The following is an 18,493-nucleotide window of genomic DNA, read 5'->3' as shown; positions in this document are numbered from 1 at the left end:
TTGGATGTGCCATGGCTGTTGGTAACAAGTATTTCACGAACTGCTGATCCACTGGGATTTCCACACCATTACAGCCACTATGGCCTCTAGGGTTTACAGAGAACGACAAAGAAAATACCCACTGAGCAGCAGTTCTCTTTCCATTTTCTTCCACAAGTCAGCACAGACATCCCTCTTACAAGCAACATTTCCCTGCTCCTTGGAGAGCCTGAGGCATTTCCAGGCCAGATGGGATATACAATACCTCCAGCACGTTGTGGGTCTACCCTTAGGTCTCCTGCCACATGGACATGCCAAAGGGGGGCAACCAGGAGGCCCAGACAGTCTTAACTGGTTTCTTTCCTGTGCTAACTTTTGCATTTGTAATTTTATAGTTTAGATCAAATATTGCATGGTTATGTGCAAAACTGGTTCAGATGTGTGTGAGAGTGGACTTAAATGTTTTTAGAGTTTGTTCTAAGCTAAGAACAAATTTAAAAAAAACTTGGGTGAATGTTTGAATTTTCTCAAATTTTAACCAAATTTTAGCCCTTAAAATCTTATGAGATCCACAAAAAACTTCATTTAACTATAACGCGAGGCTACAAATAAACCTTATTTTAACAGTGTCCATAAAAAGTATTCCCCCCTTTGATGTTTTCCCCTTTTATTTATTTTCTAAATCAATCATGGTCAATAAAATTTGTCTCAAAAAAAAACAAAAAAACAAAAAACAAATAATAAAACCCTCTTTAATGTCAAAGTTAAAACAGACTTTTACACTAGAAAATCAGTGTTCCTCACCACCATTACACCACGAAGACAAAAGAACAATCCAAGTAACTCAGAGAAAAGTATAGGTCAGGGGATGGATTAAAAAAAAAATCCAAGACAAAGAGGAAAAAAGGCCAGCAAAAGACACCTATGACTACTCTGAAGGAGTTACAAGCTTCAGCAGATGAGATGGGAGGGACTCTGCATACAACAACTGTTGCCAGCTTTTTTACCCATCAAAGCTTTATGGGAGATTGGCAAAGAGAAAGTCACTGTTGAGGAAAATGTATCAAATTAACTAGAGTTGGCCAGAAGGCATGGATGAGACCCCATGGTCAAGTGGAAGAAAGTTCTTTGGTATGATGAGACTAAATTGGCTATCAGACAAGGCATTATGTTTGCCGGAACCCAAACACACAATCCCCACTGTGGAGCACGGTGGTGGCAGCATCATGCTGTGGGGATGCTTCTCAGCAGCTGGCCATGAAAGGCTGTCCTGGAGGACAATCTTTTTCAGGCTGCAAGAGAACTTCTGCTTAGGGGAAGATGTATTTTCCAGCAAGACAATGACCTGAGGCCTACAGTGACAGCTACACAGAAATGGTTTAAAGACAACAAGGTGTATGCTCTGGAGTGGCAGAGTCAAAGCCCAGATCTTCACTTGTTTCTTTTTGTTAACTGCTTAATCTGTTTGCAGTCTCAGTAATTGTTATATGTAGGGCAATGCAAACTATGGAATTAAGTTACTACTTCTTTTTAATCTTAAGCGTTTCATGTTGGGCTAACTATTGTGTCTAGTAGATTTTGTGATAAATGGGAAACATCTGTAATGCCTTACCTTGCCCAATAAGCAGAAAGTTGTGAAAGGAAGAGAGGTGAATATACATTAACTTTTTTTTTTAACCTCACAACACTTTTTATTTAATTGACATTATTTTGTAGGAATCTGTTTTCAGTTTGACATTAAAGAGTTTTATGTAATTTCTTTTTTTTTTTTGGTAAAAAAAAATCCATATTATATTGACCATATTTAATTAATAAAATCAATAAAAAAGGGAAACATCCAAGGGGTAAATACTTATATTGACAACTGTACATCCATTAAGTATCGTCTTACATAATTCGACAAACCATTTCATATTTATGGTTTAAGTCTTATTTTTGTTAACGTCAATGCTTACGTTTCATTTATTTGTCTTTTCATTTTAACTGGCGGAAATGGACCTCCAAATAAGTGGTTGTGCGTGTACGTAAAAAAAAAAAGCTACGTGTGTTTTTGTAGTAAGCTCGACTCTGACAAAAAAAAACTACTTTTACTTTCGTCCAAAAGCGACGTAACAATACCATATTTTGGTAAATTAATTTTATACAGCACTTTAACATTCTGAGGGGATCATTCTTTGTTTTAAAAGAAAACTAATTTTCGCAAAAAGTCAGATTTTACCCCCAGGGACAGGGTGTGGGAGGGGGAATGCAGTTCTCGGCCATTTTTCCCATGGAATTTGAATGCAACACGATAGCAGAAGGATTCGCTTTGCGCATGCGCCCAGCTATAGCATTTTTTTTTTTCCATAGTATGTATGTTTGCTAGCTAAAGATACGTTGGCGTTTTTCTTCATCGATGGAAGTTTCTCTGTAGCGAAGCTGTTTGTTTGAGTGAGTTAGCAGACTTCCATGTTTTTTAGAAAAAAGTTCTACTCCCGTTGAGTCGTTGGCCTGTCTCTAGAAGAAACGGACTATGTCGACAAATAAAACAAAGAAAGTCAAAATGGCCACTAAATCTTGCCCCGAATGCGACCAACAGGTGAGAACATACATTTCATTTTTTAATATTTGGTGTATTTATTATTTGTGTGGCTAATAAAGTGATCACTTCTTGTATTGATGACTGTCATGGCAGCACACACACACCAAGCTGCTGTCTGTATGAACAGCAGACACTGGACGGGCTGTTAATGAAGACGTCGATAAATTAAATCAAGGATGATCAGGATCAGCAAAGAAAGCCTTCGTGGTGGTGAAAATATCAGCCTAAACACGGAGATTAGCGCTTAGTTTCACCATTTTAGTGTTCAACCATTTTCTTGATATCACAAGCCTGAAATTGGAGACTCTTAAAGGCACAATATGTCATATTTTTAAACTGAAATGTGTGGAATTATTTTTTTAAAATGACAAAACCCAAGTTATTCATTTTAGCTGGGTACCTGTATTTGTAATCCATTTCAGCAGTTTTAAATCCTGTTATGACTGACATGACTGCTGCACTGTTAACTTAGTTTTTCTTTACATAATAAAGTTAGGACACATGGCCCTCTATGACCCGTTCATCTCCTTCCATGCAGTATTGGTTTAAGGGATTGGAGCAGAAAGATTCCCTCAAGTTTCTCTGCCATCTTTGACATCACCTTCTGTTGTTGTTTTGATTGAGAGTCCCCTAGTGGTGGAATTTGCATTCATGCGTTTATGCCACACTTTGACTCAGTCCTCGACCACCTGTAGGAGGGTATTTTTAGAACCAGAGGTTTTTCCTCGTCCATTTTCAAAATTAACCCCATCTACATGTGCAGCGTTTTAAAAATGTCTTCGTCCACATGAAGAAGCAAAAACTCAAAAACGATCATACGACTCCAACACTACTCTGTCCTTTACTGTGTGGCTGAAGCAGTTCACTCACTGACATAGATAGGGTTGGGTATTACTGAGGGGTTTTCTGTTACTGGTGCTAAATTGATACTTTTTTATATGGTGCCAGCGCCTTAACTGTGCCTGAACTGATACGTTTGAGAGAAAAAAGTGTGATGAAAGTCAGCGAGAGAATAAAAGCTGTCAGGGCTTAATAACTGATTCACAGAAATATCTTAACCCTTGCATAGCAGATGGATTCAACGTTTTTCTTACTGGCAAATCCATCTTGTTAAGCTCCCGTCTGAACAGTTTGGGCCCGGTTAGAAAGTGACAGGACCAATCAGCATCGAGGGGCAGTACATTTGGGGCACAATGGAGTCGTGACGTGTGCAAGCAGCAACAAGAGACCGGTGCAATTACAGCGGAGGACATTAGCGTGGATGCTGCTATAGCGTCAGTTTTATCAGAACTTGACGACATTTCTTCGTTAAAAGAAGAACAAAGAACAGTATTGAGTTGTTTTCTTTTCAAAAACGACAAAAGTCGTGTGCTGACATATCTATAGTCGCCGTGGTTCGCGTTATGCAGTGCTCTATGGAGTTTACTCCTTGGTAGCGGCTACAGTGCCACGTGTTTTTTTGCTGTGATTGGCCTCTAAAGATGTGACAGAATGTTTATCCAATCACCCTCCAAGTTTCTTTTCAAAGGCTCTACCCTTTCCCAAACGCCGCCTATCAAAGGTTTACCAGATGGATGAGTGAAACAAATCCGCCTGGCATGTCAGGTTAGAAATATCTTACATGGGGTAATGAGAGGTAACCACTGTAACTTAACACATGAATCAAACAAACTCCATTATGTATTTACTGTCTTTCATTTGGGGTGGTGGGATATCAGATTGAAGTATCAAAATCTGTGTTGCAATTTTCTCTGGTAGGTATCATGTGTTGGTTCTAGCACCATGTCAGTTCCTGGAGTTTGATACCTATCTCTAGACATAAAGTATGTCCTTGATGCATGAACTTCTTTGCTATTCCTCTGTATCGCCCATCTTGTTTTCAGAGTTGTCCCATCAACCTTAACCTGTTCTCATCCAAACTGCCAACGTTTGCTGTGGGATTTGTATCTCTCTAGTGTTGTATGAAGCAGCAGTGACCTCCATTGTCCATTCAGGAGTGTCTGTTCCTGAAAATAAAACATTTGAAATGTCCCATTTACAAATGTATTTGGACCCTTTGCAAAAACACTTCAAATTTAGCTCAGGTTCCTCCCATTTCTCTGGATCTTTGCTGATATGTTTCTACACTTAAACTTGAGTCCACCTGTGGTAAATTAAATTGATTGGACATGATTTGGAAAGCCACACACCTCTCTGTGGGCTTCAGAGCTGATAGTGCATACCAGAGTAAAAACCAAGCCATGAGGTCAAAGGAACTACCAGCAGAGCTCAGAGACAGGAGTGCTGCAGGGCAAAGATCTGTGGAAGGCTACAAAAAATCTGCTGATGGTTCCCAAGAGCACAGTGGCCTCCATAATTCCCAAATGGAAGAAGTTTGGCAAAACCAGAACTCTTCCAAGAGCTTGTGGCTCTGCCAAACTGAGCAATCAGGGGAGAAGGGCCTTGGTAAGAGAGACGACCAAGAACCTGATGGCCAGCTCCAGAAATCCTCTGTGGAGGTAGACAAAGCTCTTTAAGGACAACCATCAGTGCAGCCCTCCACTGATCTGGGCTTAGGGCGGAGTGGCTAGATGGAAGTTTCTTCTCAGTGAGGGTCAGAGCATCGGCCCCTATTGAAATGCAAGGATTTATTATTTTGTCTTTGCATTTTGCCATCATAATTCCAAGGTCTGGATTTTCTCTACCTTGTTGAGCGGTGTGGGTACTTAACTTATGAATGAAACATGTATTTCAATCCTTATTTCTGTTTGTGTCTCCAGATCCCTGTTGCATGCAAGTCCTGTCCATGTGGTTACGTGTTTATCAGCAGAAAATTGCTGAATGCCAAATTAAACGAGCGCTCTCCAGCCATAGCAGGTAAGGCTCAGTTTGATTTAAATAATGATTTATGGCTAAATAAGAGCAGGCTTCACAGAGTGTCCCACATCATTCAAACATCAACTTTTAGATTTAACAGCAGCTTTTTTTGTTGTTGCTCAAGGCAACAACATCTTCAGATTTACAACAAACTCTACTGATTTAAGATTTTTTATAAGTACATTTTTATAATTAACTTTACTGATTTAAGACATTTTATAAGTCAACTATGCCTCAATTTGCTCATTTTTTTCCTGCTAAGTACCTCATCAATAGTGGGCTGTCAGCCTGGAGAAAAGCTTTTTCATAATCTCTATTTTTTCTACTGCAGACAAACTGGACTTTAAGCGGAGGCGGACAGAGCGCATTCGCAGAGAAAGGATAGACCCATCTTTAACCAATGACATGGAGAACAAGAAAAGACCTCGGGCTAACAGCCAATCAGATCCCATCCGTAGAGGACGTGGTCGACCAAAAACAGTGGGGCTGAAGAAACAAGAGGACGAAAAAGGTAAAATAAAAAGTTCACCCTTTGATAACATTTCTAGAAACAGACGATTAGGATTTTAATTTCCTCATAAAGGTACTGATATGACAATTTATCAGCTGAAGTCCTCATGAGTATTTAAAAGAGATTGTATTTAGTCGCACTAACACAATAATTTGATTTTTTCTAACTGCACCTTAACACCCTGAGTGTCTCTGTTTTGTCATGCTCACAGAGAAACAGGAAAAGGAAGTGGATATTTATGCAAGTCTCTCCGATGAAAAGGCTTTTGTGTTCTCTGTGGCATTGGCTGAAATCAACCGCAAGATCCTGGGTCAGAGACTCATCTTGTAGAGCAACACGTGGGGGAATGAGGACTTGTTGTTGAGGAACTTTCAACTGGAGAGAAGGACGACCAAAGAGATGAAAAAGGCTGAAGACAAACTTAAACCTCAACGGGACAAGACTCTGAAATCGACTGGAGTGGACGCCGTTTTCAGCTTGTCAGCACCTTGAATTTTAGTCCCATAATTCATCATTCAGATAAAAGTTCCTGGTTTAAGATGAAAAGAACAACATGGATGTTTTTAATGGTATGAGAGTTGTCTAAAACCAGGGAAAACAGGTTGATAACATCTCCATTCTGTGCTTCACTGACGTGAAAAAACCTACACCAGTCCAAGTACTGCTGTATCTTAAGGCCTTGAATTATAGCGATGGAAATTAATGTAAACAAAAAGACTCAAGACATATTTACCCCTACTTGAAATGTTACCTCATGCACATCTTTGGTTGACTTCATACTAAGGGACCAAGAAATATTGGCACCCAGGTCTTGTTTTCTTAGGCTGACTACGCACAAGATAATTTTCAAATTTTTAATTTTTAAGAACCATTAAATTTTATAAATCAACTGATCTTTAACATTACACGCCTCTGAATGCAAACACTAGATTATTCAGCCAGACCATGAGACCACACGCCTGCTGTTTGTAGTAACAGTTTCACAGTGGGGATTCCACAGACATGACATCTCACATGGTTAAACAAACCTGGAGGACCATCAAAGTTGTGACCTGGCCATTCTGGTGTTTGTTTTGCAGCAGTTAGTAAAAGAATAAAAGCCTTGCAGAGAAGACGGTTTAGTTGTGTTTATGTTCGCAGCCATGTTTATCAGCTGTAAAAGTATGCAAAATGTTGTTGGTGATGCTTCCCGGTTTGCTGGAATCATAAATCTCAAACATGTTTGATATTCAAGATTGGCTTGTGACAAGAGGAAATGGGCGCAAAATCAGGCCTTCAAAACATCTCGTGCCACCAGCCTTATGTTACGACCCCTCTGAATGCTTCCAAGCCGTGCAGTGACGGTTGCAAATTGACTTTTCCAAATTAAAGGGTCTTAATAATGAAGAGTGCACTCAATAATGTGTATTTTCTAAACCCCTGTAAACTAAACCATGGATGAATTTCACACATTGCTGCCTTTCCACGGTGTAAGCTAGATGTAAAGCCATTTAAGTAGTTATTCTTTCTCAGTCTTTGGAATTCATCTATGACACAGAAACACTGGCTACTGATCAGTAAATATATTAGGCCTGTCAAAGGATTACAAATTGAGAATGATCTAATAATTTCTGCAAATCGCATTTAATCATGTCTTGTTTATTACGTTTTAAATTTCCACTCTTGTCCATTTAGAACAGTTTTTGTGTTATTTTGGATTTTTCTACTGTCTTAAACTCAGAGTAGTTGACTTCCTGTTTAGATACAGACCTGCTTTTATAGGTATATCTAAGATTTTATCATGAACTTCATCATGGAAAAAGGAAATTGCTATGGATTGAAAAGGACATTAGGGGGCAGTAAAAAGGTAAATGCTGGATGAGTTCTGGCTGGTCCACTGAGCTGTCCACGACTTTTTTAAAATGAAACGAGTCATTAAGTAGCAGTGGTGGAATTGTTTTACTGTGGCTGCAGGGAGACACTGATGTGTGAACCAAAGTGAATAAAAGGGACAATAAAGCATGCGATTAATCTTGATTTAAAAATATGTGTGCATTAATTGTGGATCTTAGTAAATCACAATTAATTTTAGCCCTAGGCAATATACATTATGGAGTGCAGTTTAAATGGAAAATAAGTAAGCATCGGCAGCGGGTGGAGCATGACGCTCTGTCACTTTGTGGATTTGAAGGATTCGTTGGGGCCGTCTTCTTACAAAGTTAACATGATTTAAATCTAAGCGTAATTGTGAAAAATGAAATAAAGATTTTTTTGATTGCCTTTCCAGACTCTTATTTGTGTGGTCATATTTGTACTTTTTATATATTGTCATATGCTTTGGTACAAAAAAGGAAGTTTTGGTCAGCTCCAATGCAGTTAACACTGATTGCAAAATAAAGGTCCTATAATAAGAAAAATCGAAAGAAAGAAAACAAAACAACTGCAAGAATGGAGTGAATGTGATTGAAGCAGACCTCACACCGGTAATTTGAGGTCTTGAGTTGTATTCCACCATCAAATTTGAATAAACAGAATGATGAGTGAGGAGTAGCTTATTTGATGGTAAATTTAGAATTCTAACAATTACAGAAGTTATATAGATACAATTTTCTTTTCAAACTATATATATATATATATATATATATATATATATATATATGCCTTACAGACATTTGAGGTCCAATATTGCCATTTCAATAATTTGAAAATTGCAGTAGGACATGTTTTGATGTTTTGATTTAAACTGAATTTTGATTTATTTCACAGCCTTAGTAGCTACTGCAGAGTTTCACAGTAAATATAAACTTTCCATATTTGCATAACAAGAGAATACATCTACTACCAGGTCTTCCAGCTAAAGTCAAAGCTACAATAAAGTGAAATACAACAACTGTTTTGGGATGAGATGTGGAATTATTTTCTTGCTATGTGCTACCTGTGTAGTCGGCCGAGGTGGAACAAGTACAAGGGTATTGTACTCAAGTAAAAGTACAGTTACTTCAGTTAAAACCAACTGAAGTAAGAGTACAGTTAATCTGATTAAAATTAAGGTAAAATCACTGCAACAAAAAAGAAAAAAGGGGTTAAAAAATAGTAATAAACTATTATAACCTTGCTGCCAACCTTCTATTTTTTGTTCTTTTCTTTTAATGTTTAAAGTTTTATCTTTCTTCTTTATTATACTTTATTTGTATCAGTTAATGATTCAAAATAAAGAGAAAACAAGCGTCCTTTCTATCTACAGAAGTCCAGTAGGTGGCGCTAAACGTCACTGAGAATCACAAGCATCCACGAAGAAGAAGAAGACCGGAAGTACAATGGGAAACATGGCGGCGCCTGTTGGGGACACATAACTGGATAATGGCTCAAATACTGAGTAATATCAGTACCGAATCGTATCAAGTTTTCGCCCTTAAACTTTAAATGTTATTTTGAGTCACATCGATATCTGGAGTCACGATGTGGACGAACAAGAAGGCGACAGGAGTCTCCCTGAGAGTCCTTGAGCTCCTTCAGCACCCAGGCTCACTGACAGGCTGCAGGACTAGGGGAGGGAGGCGGTATCTACGGACACTTATTTCGTCATCACGGCCACTATGGAGACTTATGTCGTATTCAAGGCCACTGTGGAGGCTTCTATCGTCATCAAGCCCCCCATGGAGGCTTCTGTTCTTTGGTTCAGATCAGTTTGCTGTAGAGTCACTTAAAGCCCTCACATCCAGCAGGTAAGCTAAGACTTGACAGCAGGGCTGGGATATGGGATAATAACAGAGATATGGGAGAAAGCCATTTATAACCAGTCAGCTATTATTTTTACTGCTGAATGGTGATACACATGGCTTTATACTGTGGCTGTCTCATAAAAAAAAAGTCCCTTGTTTTTTTGTGTGGTGTTCATTGTGTGATGGCAAAGGTTTCGAGCAAAGGATGTAACATCTGTCTTCTGTTTGCAGGCACTCCAGTGATGGGTTACTGGAGTCTCTTGAAGTCGTGACGTTGTCTGATAACCTCCCAGTGAAAAAGTTTGCCCTACAAAACAACCTTCCAGTCCACAGCTGGCCCCCAGAGGATGTGAACGGACGGTTTGATGTCGGTGTGGTGGTTTCTTTTGGCTGTTTACTCCCAGCAAGGCTAATCAACAAGTTTCCATAGTAAGCATCTTTTTTATTAGTATTGTGCTAAAACTTGTGCATTTGTTTTCAGTTCTGATCTAGGTCACATGATTCATGTTTCTGCCCCAACATATTCCTCTATCCTTGCAGCACCTCATCCTTTCTTCTTAGTTCAAGATGAGATAAGATTAGAAACTCTTTAATGTTCCCAAGGGGTAATTTTGTTTGCAACAGAAGTTCATTAAAGGACCCCATTTTGCTCTCATCAGATCAGAGAACTTCTTCCACTTGACCATGAAGTCTCCCCCATTTCCTTTGGTGAACTGTAGTCAAGATTTGATATGAGTTTCCTTCAACAGTGACTTTCTTTTTGCCACTCTCCCATAAGCTTTGACAGATGAAGAACCCAGGCAACAGCTGTTGTGTGCAGAGTCTCTCCCATCTCAGCTGCTGAAGCTTGTAACTCCTTCAGAGTAGTCATAGGTGTCTTGGTGGCCTCTCTCACTAGTCTCCTTCTTGCACAGTCACTCAGTTTGTGAGGACGGCATGATCTAGGCAGATTTACACATGTGCCATGTTCCTTCCATTTCTTGATGATGGGTTTAACTGAACTCCATGGATGTTCAGTGCCTTGGATTTTTTTAATATCCATCTCTTAACTTACACTTTTCAATAACATTTGGTCTGAGTTCCTTGGAGTTTTCCTTTGTCTTCATGTTGTAATGGTAGCCAGGAATACTGATTTACCATTGACTGGACCTTCCAATCACAGGTGTCTTTGTACTACGATCACTGGATACACATTCACTGCACCCAAAACATCCAAGAGGGTGAATACTTTTTATAGGCACTGTACCTGATTTTCCCTCTTGGCATAAGTAAACCTCCTCCTTGATGGTAGGAGTCTAAATTCTGAGGGTGGATAAAGTTTTAACGCAAGTCTATGCTCTCTGTCTTTCAGTGGGATTTTGAATGTTCATCCCAGCCTGCTGCCGAGGTGGCGGGGTCCAGCCCCAGTCTTCCACACCATCCTCCACGGTGATACTGTGACAGGAGTTAGCATCATGCAGATCCGTCCTGACAGGTATCCACTGTGAGGGAACATCTAAGGGTATTTTCACTGTAGAGGCTTGGACCTGGATCTGAGCAATCCAAAGTGCTCAAGAGCTGCTCTGTCCTGCTCTGTTTAGTCAGTATGAATGCAAACGTATCACGCTGGGGCCGCGGGCCTGGACCCGCTTGGACAGGGAGCTTTGCGCAGATTCAAGTGGACACTGTTATGGTGTGCACGAGATGTGAATGCAATTGTGCCCCGATATAGAACAGAGAGTTGCACCAGCTATATGGTGTTCTCATACAGCAAAACTCCTTTCACCAGCTTGGCGGTTTATCCACATTTTTCATGGTGGTAATCATCAGAATCTAGGCAACAAGTATTCTGTCCTGAATCATTTTATGGATGACCGCAGGCTGTAGTCAGTGAGTAGAGTTGCAAATGCAGTGTTTCCCACAGGATTTTGAGAGATTACTGTGGGGGGGCTTCCACACTGTCAAAGGGAGTCTGGGGGCATGGTCCACTGGGAGAAAAATGTGGATAGTTTGAAGTTAAATGCATCAATCTTATGCAACATGAGAGCAAAATAAAGATCAATGAAAATTTTGTTCTCTTCAAACTATTTTGTGCTCTTGTAATAATGAAATCAGAGATGCACTGATTATAAATGATTGGCAGTTTCCAGATTTCCTGGTCTGACCTGCTGATAAAGATTTTGGATGAGACAGATTCTCTTTGCTAAAAAACTCTCTCACTGACATCAAAACAATTATTTTTACCTTGTCTTTAATAAATTATTATTTTTCTGATCATGATAAAACATTGACTGTCTATAAGTTTTTTTTTTAATCCTCAGGCACAGGTGTAGATCAGTGGGTAGAGCTGGCACCCATGGGCAGAGGCTTTAGTCCTAGCCTACAAAAAAATGTACAAAAAATAATTTAAAAGAAATCCTCAAAACTGCAGAAGGTCACAAGACCATGTCTGAGTTTAACTTAAACTGATCTCCACCTTAAAATTGTGTCACAGCCCTTTATTTCCTGTATTCTTTTTTACTTTTATTCCAAAATGTTTGCTTGATTTGTTATATATTTCTTAGCCCAAGAAAAACAAAATCTCTCAAAATGATGCATGAGTGTAATTTCTATGTTAAGTTTAAATTCAAGAAATATACTGTGGTGTTATTAACACTGTGTTCCTCTCCCCTTGTCAGTGTAACTCAGGAAGTAATCAAATATCTGATTCAGAAATTTACAGCAGCTTTATTCTCTCTAACTCCTGAAGGAACTAAAATCAGTGACTTTTTACCTCAGCTAGAACTTAAAATCTCTTCCTCTTTCCCTCCTTCTGTCTTAAATTGTGGGTGCAAGATACCATGGTGGGGCTCATGGTCCTGGTAATTTAAATAAATGTCTCCTTTCTCTTCAAACACTGAGGTGCACAGTAGATGTACAGTCCCCTCCAAAAGTATTGGAATGGTGGGCCCAATTCCTTTATTTTCGGTGTAGACTAAAAACATTTGGGTCAGACATCAAAACAAGAACATAAGACAAGAGATCAACATTTCAGCTTTATTTCCAGGTATTTACGTCTGGATCTGATACACCACTTTGAAGATATCACTCTTCGTTTGAACCCACCCATTTTTCATGTGAGCAAAAGTATTGGAACATGTGACTGACAGGTGTTTTTTGTTGCCCAGGTGTGTCCAATGACATTGATCATTCACACAATAAATAGTGCTGAATGTCTACGATCAGTTTCAGCTTTGGGTTTTGCCTGCGCAGACTGTAGTTATAGTTAGAGGTGTAACCAATATAAAAACCAGAGAGCTGTCTATGGGTGAAAACCAAACAATTATGAAGCTGAGAAAAGATGTAAAATCAATCAGATCCACTGCAAAAACACTGGCCATAGCCAGTAAAACCATTAGGAATGTCCTGAAGAAGAAAGAAACCACTGGTGTACTCAGTAACAGTTGTGAATGGTTAGACCAAGGAAAACAGCAGCAGTTGACGAAAGAAACATTGTGAGAGCTGTAAAGAAAGACCCTAAAACAACTGTTAGTGACATCAGCAACAACCTCCAGAGGGCAGGAGTGAAGGTATCACCATCTACTTTTCACAGAAGACTTCATGAACCAAAGTACAGAGGCTACACCATAAAATGCAAACCACTCATTAGCAAGAAGAACAGGAAGGCCAGGCTGGAATTTGCCAAAAAGTACAGCAACGGGTCTCAAAAATTCTGAACAAAGTTTTATGGACTGATGAGACAAAGATGAACCTTTACTAAAGTGATGGGAAGACTAAAATTTGTAGAAAGAAAGGATCTGCTCATGATCCCAAACATACAGGCTCATCTGTGAAACACAGTGGAGGTAATGTCATAGCTTGGGCTTGCATGGCTTCTTCTAGGATGGGCTCATCAATCTACATTGATGATGTAACACATTATGGCAGGGGAAATAAACTCAGAAGTCTACAGAAACATTTTGTCTCCCAATTTAAACAAAGACGTAACCAAACTGATTAGGATATCCTCATCATGCAGCCAGATAATGACCCAAAACACACAGCCAAAACAACAAAGGAGTTCATCAGAGGCAAGAAGTGGAAGGTTCAGATCAAGACGTAAACACCTGGAAATAAAAGCTGAAATGTTGATCTCTTGTCTCATAGTCATCTTTTGAAGTCTAACCCAAATGTTTTTAATCCACAGCGAAAATAAAGAAATTGGGCGCAAGGTTCCAATACTTTTGGAGGGGACTGTAGAAGTACAAAGAAGGTTGATGTTGGCGTCATATGAATGATTTTTAGAAAATCCATGGTGGCATGATGGATTTTTTTTTGCCGGCATACATAAACTATTGTTGCTCATGTCATGACCTAAGTGGTTGCCATGGTTGCTTCTTCGTCTTTCTTCTTTTTGGCGGGTTTGCAAACCAACTACGTGCATACCACCGCATTCTGTATTGGATTGCATACGTACAGTAGTGTGCTCAGACATGGAGCAGTGTGGCTAATGTGAAAGCAGAACAGAAATTTAAAGAGGATGGGGGAGCAGTTATGCAGTACGAAATAGTCATGCCCAGTATAAAAGCCCCCTGAGTGTTCCTCTGAACTTAAATGTTAAAAAAAAAAAAGTTTAAAAAAATGTGTTCCCATTCAGATTTGATGTGGGCCCCATCCTCAACCAGGAGGTCCACCAAGTGCCTGAGAACTGCACTGCTGATGAGCTTGGCTCTGTCCTCGCTGCCAAAGGAGCACGTCTGGTGAGTGATGGAAACAAGCCTAGTGTCATTATTGGCTCACTTACAGAACAGGGACTGACTGGCTCTCTTTGTCTTGTGCGTTACAGCTGATCGATACATTGAAGACACTGTCAGAGCGAATAGAAAATCAGACGGAGCAAGGACAGATGGGTGCAACCTTTGGTATGTAGATCTAAGGGTGTTTTCACACCTATGGTTGGTTTGTTCTGCTCTGGATCATGAACCACTTTGTTATATTGTCACATGGTTACATCAAGTTCAGTCTGTGTTCATATGTGGACATTTTCAAGCACACCAGTGAGGAAAATACTCTTTTATGGTGGTTTAAAACTCTCAAAAGACACTCAAAAGATGCCTAAAAATTTCATGCTAGTCAGACAGCTACATTTATGCTGGCTTCGCTCATCCATGATTATATTTATTGCATTTATTGCCATAAAGTTTGATGAAAATGAGGCACAGCTTCAGCTCAAAAATATGTATCAAGACAGTTGAGGATAAGGAGCATGTCACTCCTAAATCATGACCAGCTCATCCACTGAAAATGTGGTCACAGATCTGTCATCTGTCTTTGTGGTTTCTAACACGTGTTCATCTGGCTATGGTAGCTGGTTTAGTCCCAAAAGCTCAGCACTTCCTGATATGCTGCTATGTTGAGTCAAACAGTAGGTTTAGCTTCAGCCATCAAATCTTGGAAACATACGTTTCTTTGAGCTTCCCTGGAGAAATGACAAAACAGGTGGTAAGTAATAGATGGTGGAAAAATGTTGGAGAAACCAGGGAAAAAGGAGTGCTGACAGGTTTGTTCCTAATACAAATGAACCTCAACAGAGTCAGAAAAAAGCAGACAGAGATGCACCTTTCAAAGAAGTCTCGGTGCTGTTGTTTGGTCCACACCAGGGTTTGACTGACCGCTCAAACAAACTGCACTAACACAGAAAACAGACTCTAGCTCATTTCAAACAGCCTAGTTGAAAAAAACACCCTGAATTACATGCAGTCATGTTGAATATAAAACAAAACAAACTGTTAAACATAAATTTTACCCAACAGCCCCCAAAATAAGCACATCCATGAGCTGGCTGGTGTGGGAGGAGCAGACGTGTGATCAAATCAGTCGCCTGTATCGTGCCATTGGATCTCGGGTAATGTAGGCTGATTTTTATTGTTTTTATTAAGAGTAATGAGTTATAATAGAATATTGTTGAAATTGTTGTATTCTCTCTGTTCAGATACCGCTCAGGACCATATGGGGGGACAGAACAGTAAAACTTTCACAGTTTGTAGGAAAATGTCACATTTCATTATCAGGTAAGTTTGAAGAAGACAGTTTTTGCCACTGATTCCCTCTTTCTGTATTTGCAGGGTATAGTAGTTGTAAATAGTAATCAACATCTTACTTACACCTCTGTTATTATACCTTAACAGAATGCAAAATGCTGCAGAATGACTCATTAGACTGTTGAAATTACTTTAGTTTTTATGCAAGAATGGGTTGTGACCAGGGATGCACAATATTTTCAACAGGATATTGGTATCTGCAGATATGAACCTTTCCATTATTATTTACAGCACATATAAAGGCTGTACATATCAGCAGTATAAATCATAAATGGGCCTTGAATATCAGTAAAAACCTTGGGATACTTTGAAATATTGTTAACATGCTCAAACGCTAGATGGGACACTTAAAACAGAGCAAATCAAGGATCATTTAATCATACTGATAACAGAATGTCATGAAATCCTCGCTTGTTGTTTGCAGATGAGAGGAGGAAACCGGTCCCTGGTTCAGTGAGCTTCCTCATGGAGTCCAACACTCTGGCTGTCTGTTGTAAGGTCGGTTTAAAATCTTCTTTAAAGTCCAGCTCAGACAAGAGATTTGTGTCTTTAAACTTCAAGCTGTTTACAATGACCCACTCTTCTGAAGGCCTGTCATTTCACAACCCTACATCTGAGGGAGATCATGCACCGTTTCCACCGCAATGGCTCTCTGTGCTTCAGTTTTCGCTTCCCCTTTTCATGTTGGTCTTACATGTAACATGTAATGAGGAGTATAAAAAAAGCCAGTGATAGTGAGATACTTGCTTTGGTCACAAGTGTGCTTACATCAAAAAAGTGAAAACTTGAGAGAACGAAAGCATCCAGATTTTCAGGTTGTCCCAGGGTGCCTCAACTGTTTACCCAAGGGGCTTACATCAATTTATGCTGTGGGCTTGAAGCCAGAGAGATCTTATTTGTTGTCAGTCTCTCCCACTTTTTCCAGAGCATTTTTCTTGCCTCTGGCTAACTTTTCCCTTTTCTTGTTTGAGTACATTTTTAGGACAGTTTTAAAAAGGCTGAGCTGTTCCTATAACAAAGTGATCAGTAACTCTTCTATCGCCTCTGTCCAACCCTTTGCCATGACCAGCTGACTTCCTCTTTGGGTTTCAATTGGTTTCTGGAACTGTTGGCATCTGACAAACTGCAGCACTGTTAGTTGGTCTGATGTAAGCTGCAACAGTTCAAACAGCTGCAACTTGATTAAAAATGGATATGTCAGTATATCGCCAAGCACTCCTTGCTGATGTGTGCATCAATACAGAGGTTACAGAATCGATATGGTGTGATGGCAGTTTTAAAATACATCCCCTATAGTGTAGTTTACAAACTATAGAAGCGCTGGCAGGCGGCACTCATTTTCAATACAATAAATGTAATCCAGAGTACAAGAACCAAGCATCTGTTTTTGTCGCTGTGCTCTTAGCACTCCTAATTGAGAACGGTTCAACTTTTGGAACAGCGCTGCACTCGCCAATGTCACTTCTTCCTCTCTAACCAGCCAAAATTGAGAGGGGGCACAAATCTGACTCATCTTGTCAGGGGGAAAGCTTCCATGTCTACCGCTGCTGCCTATTTCAGGACAATATTCCCTTTACAGCGGTTTCATATTTTCTTGATGATATTTATGATTTTCTTTTTTTTTTTTTTTTCAAGACTCCGCGCATGTTGTTAAAGGTTTGAATGAAACACCCGTAGAGGGTCTGCTTGCCTTGCTTGCATGTATGCCGGCAGGTGCTGGTCCAACCTGCTTCTTGTATGATGTGATTATTTAAACACCTGGTGGCAATACTGTACACCGTCGAATAACTGGGGGAAGGTTTAATGGTATTTAAAAAATAGATACCACCCAATCTTATTGTGGCATCTGTAGGTAGGTTGTAGGGTGGACTGTAGCTGTTACTGCCCTCTACAGTGCTTAAAATGGGCTCATTATGTTGCAGCTCTTTGGTCAGAAAGAACTGGGCTTTGCTCTTATTTACATACTAGGATGACCTCAGCTAAACACAACATTCACCTAATTAACAAAAGAAATACATTTCACATTTGGTGATATTTTAGACAATTAATTTTACTTCCTTTCATACATCTAACCTTCAAAAACACACGTAAAATTGTTAATGTTGGAACTGTTCCTAATTTGACCATTCTTTTCTTTGTGGCTCCAACCGTCACACTGACCTTTGCTCTCTTTTTCAGGACGGCTGGGTGGGCTTTAAGGAAGTGATTCTTAAAAAGAAGCTGACGGCAATGGACTTCTACAATGGCTACCTTCATCAGACCAACAACAGAGTTTTTATTAGTAGGAAAAAAGCATCTGTAGCTCGTCAAATAAGTGAAAACTCAAGCTTGTGACCCAAAAGTGCTGCAGTTCTCAATCTTATTTTTATTTTCCATGTCTGTTTTAAGACATAGGTGGTTCATTTACTTGAAGAATGTATTTGTAATGAATATTTGCAAATAAATAAAAGCTATTGGATTGATAAAGGAATTTAAAAAAGCTGTGAAATTGTTTTAAAACAACAACAAAAGCAGTGCTGCTGTGGCTAGAGATTAATAATGTGAAAAAATGTCTGCCTTTGACCTTTTTGAGAGAGCTACAGTTACCTGAGTGTTTGTCAGGAATGTTCCATTCGGCTTGAATGAAAGCCAAGAAGGTTCCTTTTAAGGTGATACCAAACTCAATACCATAAACCCTGAAAATGTCCTAACCATGAGCCTGAACAGGGACATACACCATATCCCTATAAAAAGTACTCACCCCCTTGGATAGTTAAGAGGGGATAATGGTCTTTTAATGGTCTGTTTTCCAGGGTTTGGGGGCTAT

At 39.6% G+C, this 18,493-nt stretch overlaps 2 protein-coding genes across 2 annotated transcripts; both read left to right on the top strand.

The window, feature by feature from the left end:
- The first annotated feature begins 2,282 nt into the window (after window positions 1–2,282).
- c1h16orf87 (chromosome 1 C16orf87 homolog) lies at window positions 2,283–7,943 on the top strand. Its single transcript, XM_041785305.1, has 4 exons — window positions 2,283–2,557; window positions 5,320–5,416; window positions 5,748–5,927; window positions 6,139–7,943. Exons 1-4 carry the CDS (start codon window positions 2,492–2,494, stop codon window positions 6,255–6,257), a joined length of 462 nt encoding a protein of 153 aa, XP_041641239.1. The 5' UTR covers window positions 2,283–2,491; the 3' UTR covers window positions 6,258–7,943.
- Window positions 7,944–9,219: 1,276 nt separating this feature from the next.
- mtfmt (mitochondrial methionyl-tRNA formyltransferase) lies at window positions 9,220–18,136 on the top strand. The gene is made up of 9 exons (XM_041791121.1): window positions 9,220–9,631; window positions 9,860–10,057; window positions 10,980–11,102; window positions 14,244–14,346; window positions 14,433–14,508; window positions 15,400–15,491; window positions 15,579–15,657; window positions 16,112–16,185; window positions 17,866–18,136. The coding sequence occupies exons 1-9, from the start codon at window positions 9,366–9,368 to the stop codon at window positions 18,019–18,021; spliced, it is 1,167 nt and encodes a 388-aa protein (XP_041647055.1). The 5' UTR covers window positions 9,220–9,365; the 3' UTR covers window positions 18,022–18,136.
- Window positions 18,137–18,493: the final 357 nt, after the last annotated feature.

Source organism: Cheilinus undulatus, linkage group 1 (assembly GCF_018320785.1).
Source record: "Cheilinus undulatus linkage group 1, ASM1832078v1, whole genome shotgun sequence".
In the NCBI taxonomy this organism is placed as follows: domain Eukaryota; kingdom Metazoa; phylum Chordata; class Actinopteri; order Labriformes; family Labridae; genus Cheilinus; species Cheilinus undulatus.
The sequence above is the reverse complement of the archived record's forward strand: the minus strand, read 5'-3'. Positions and strand labels throughout refer to the sequence as shown.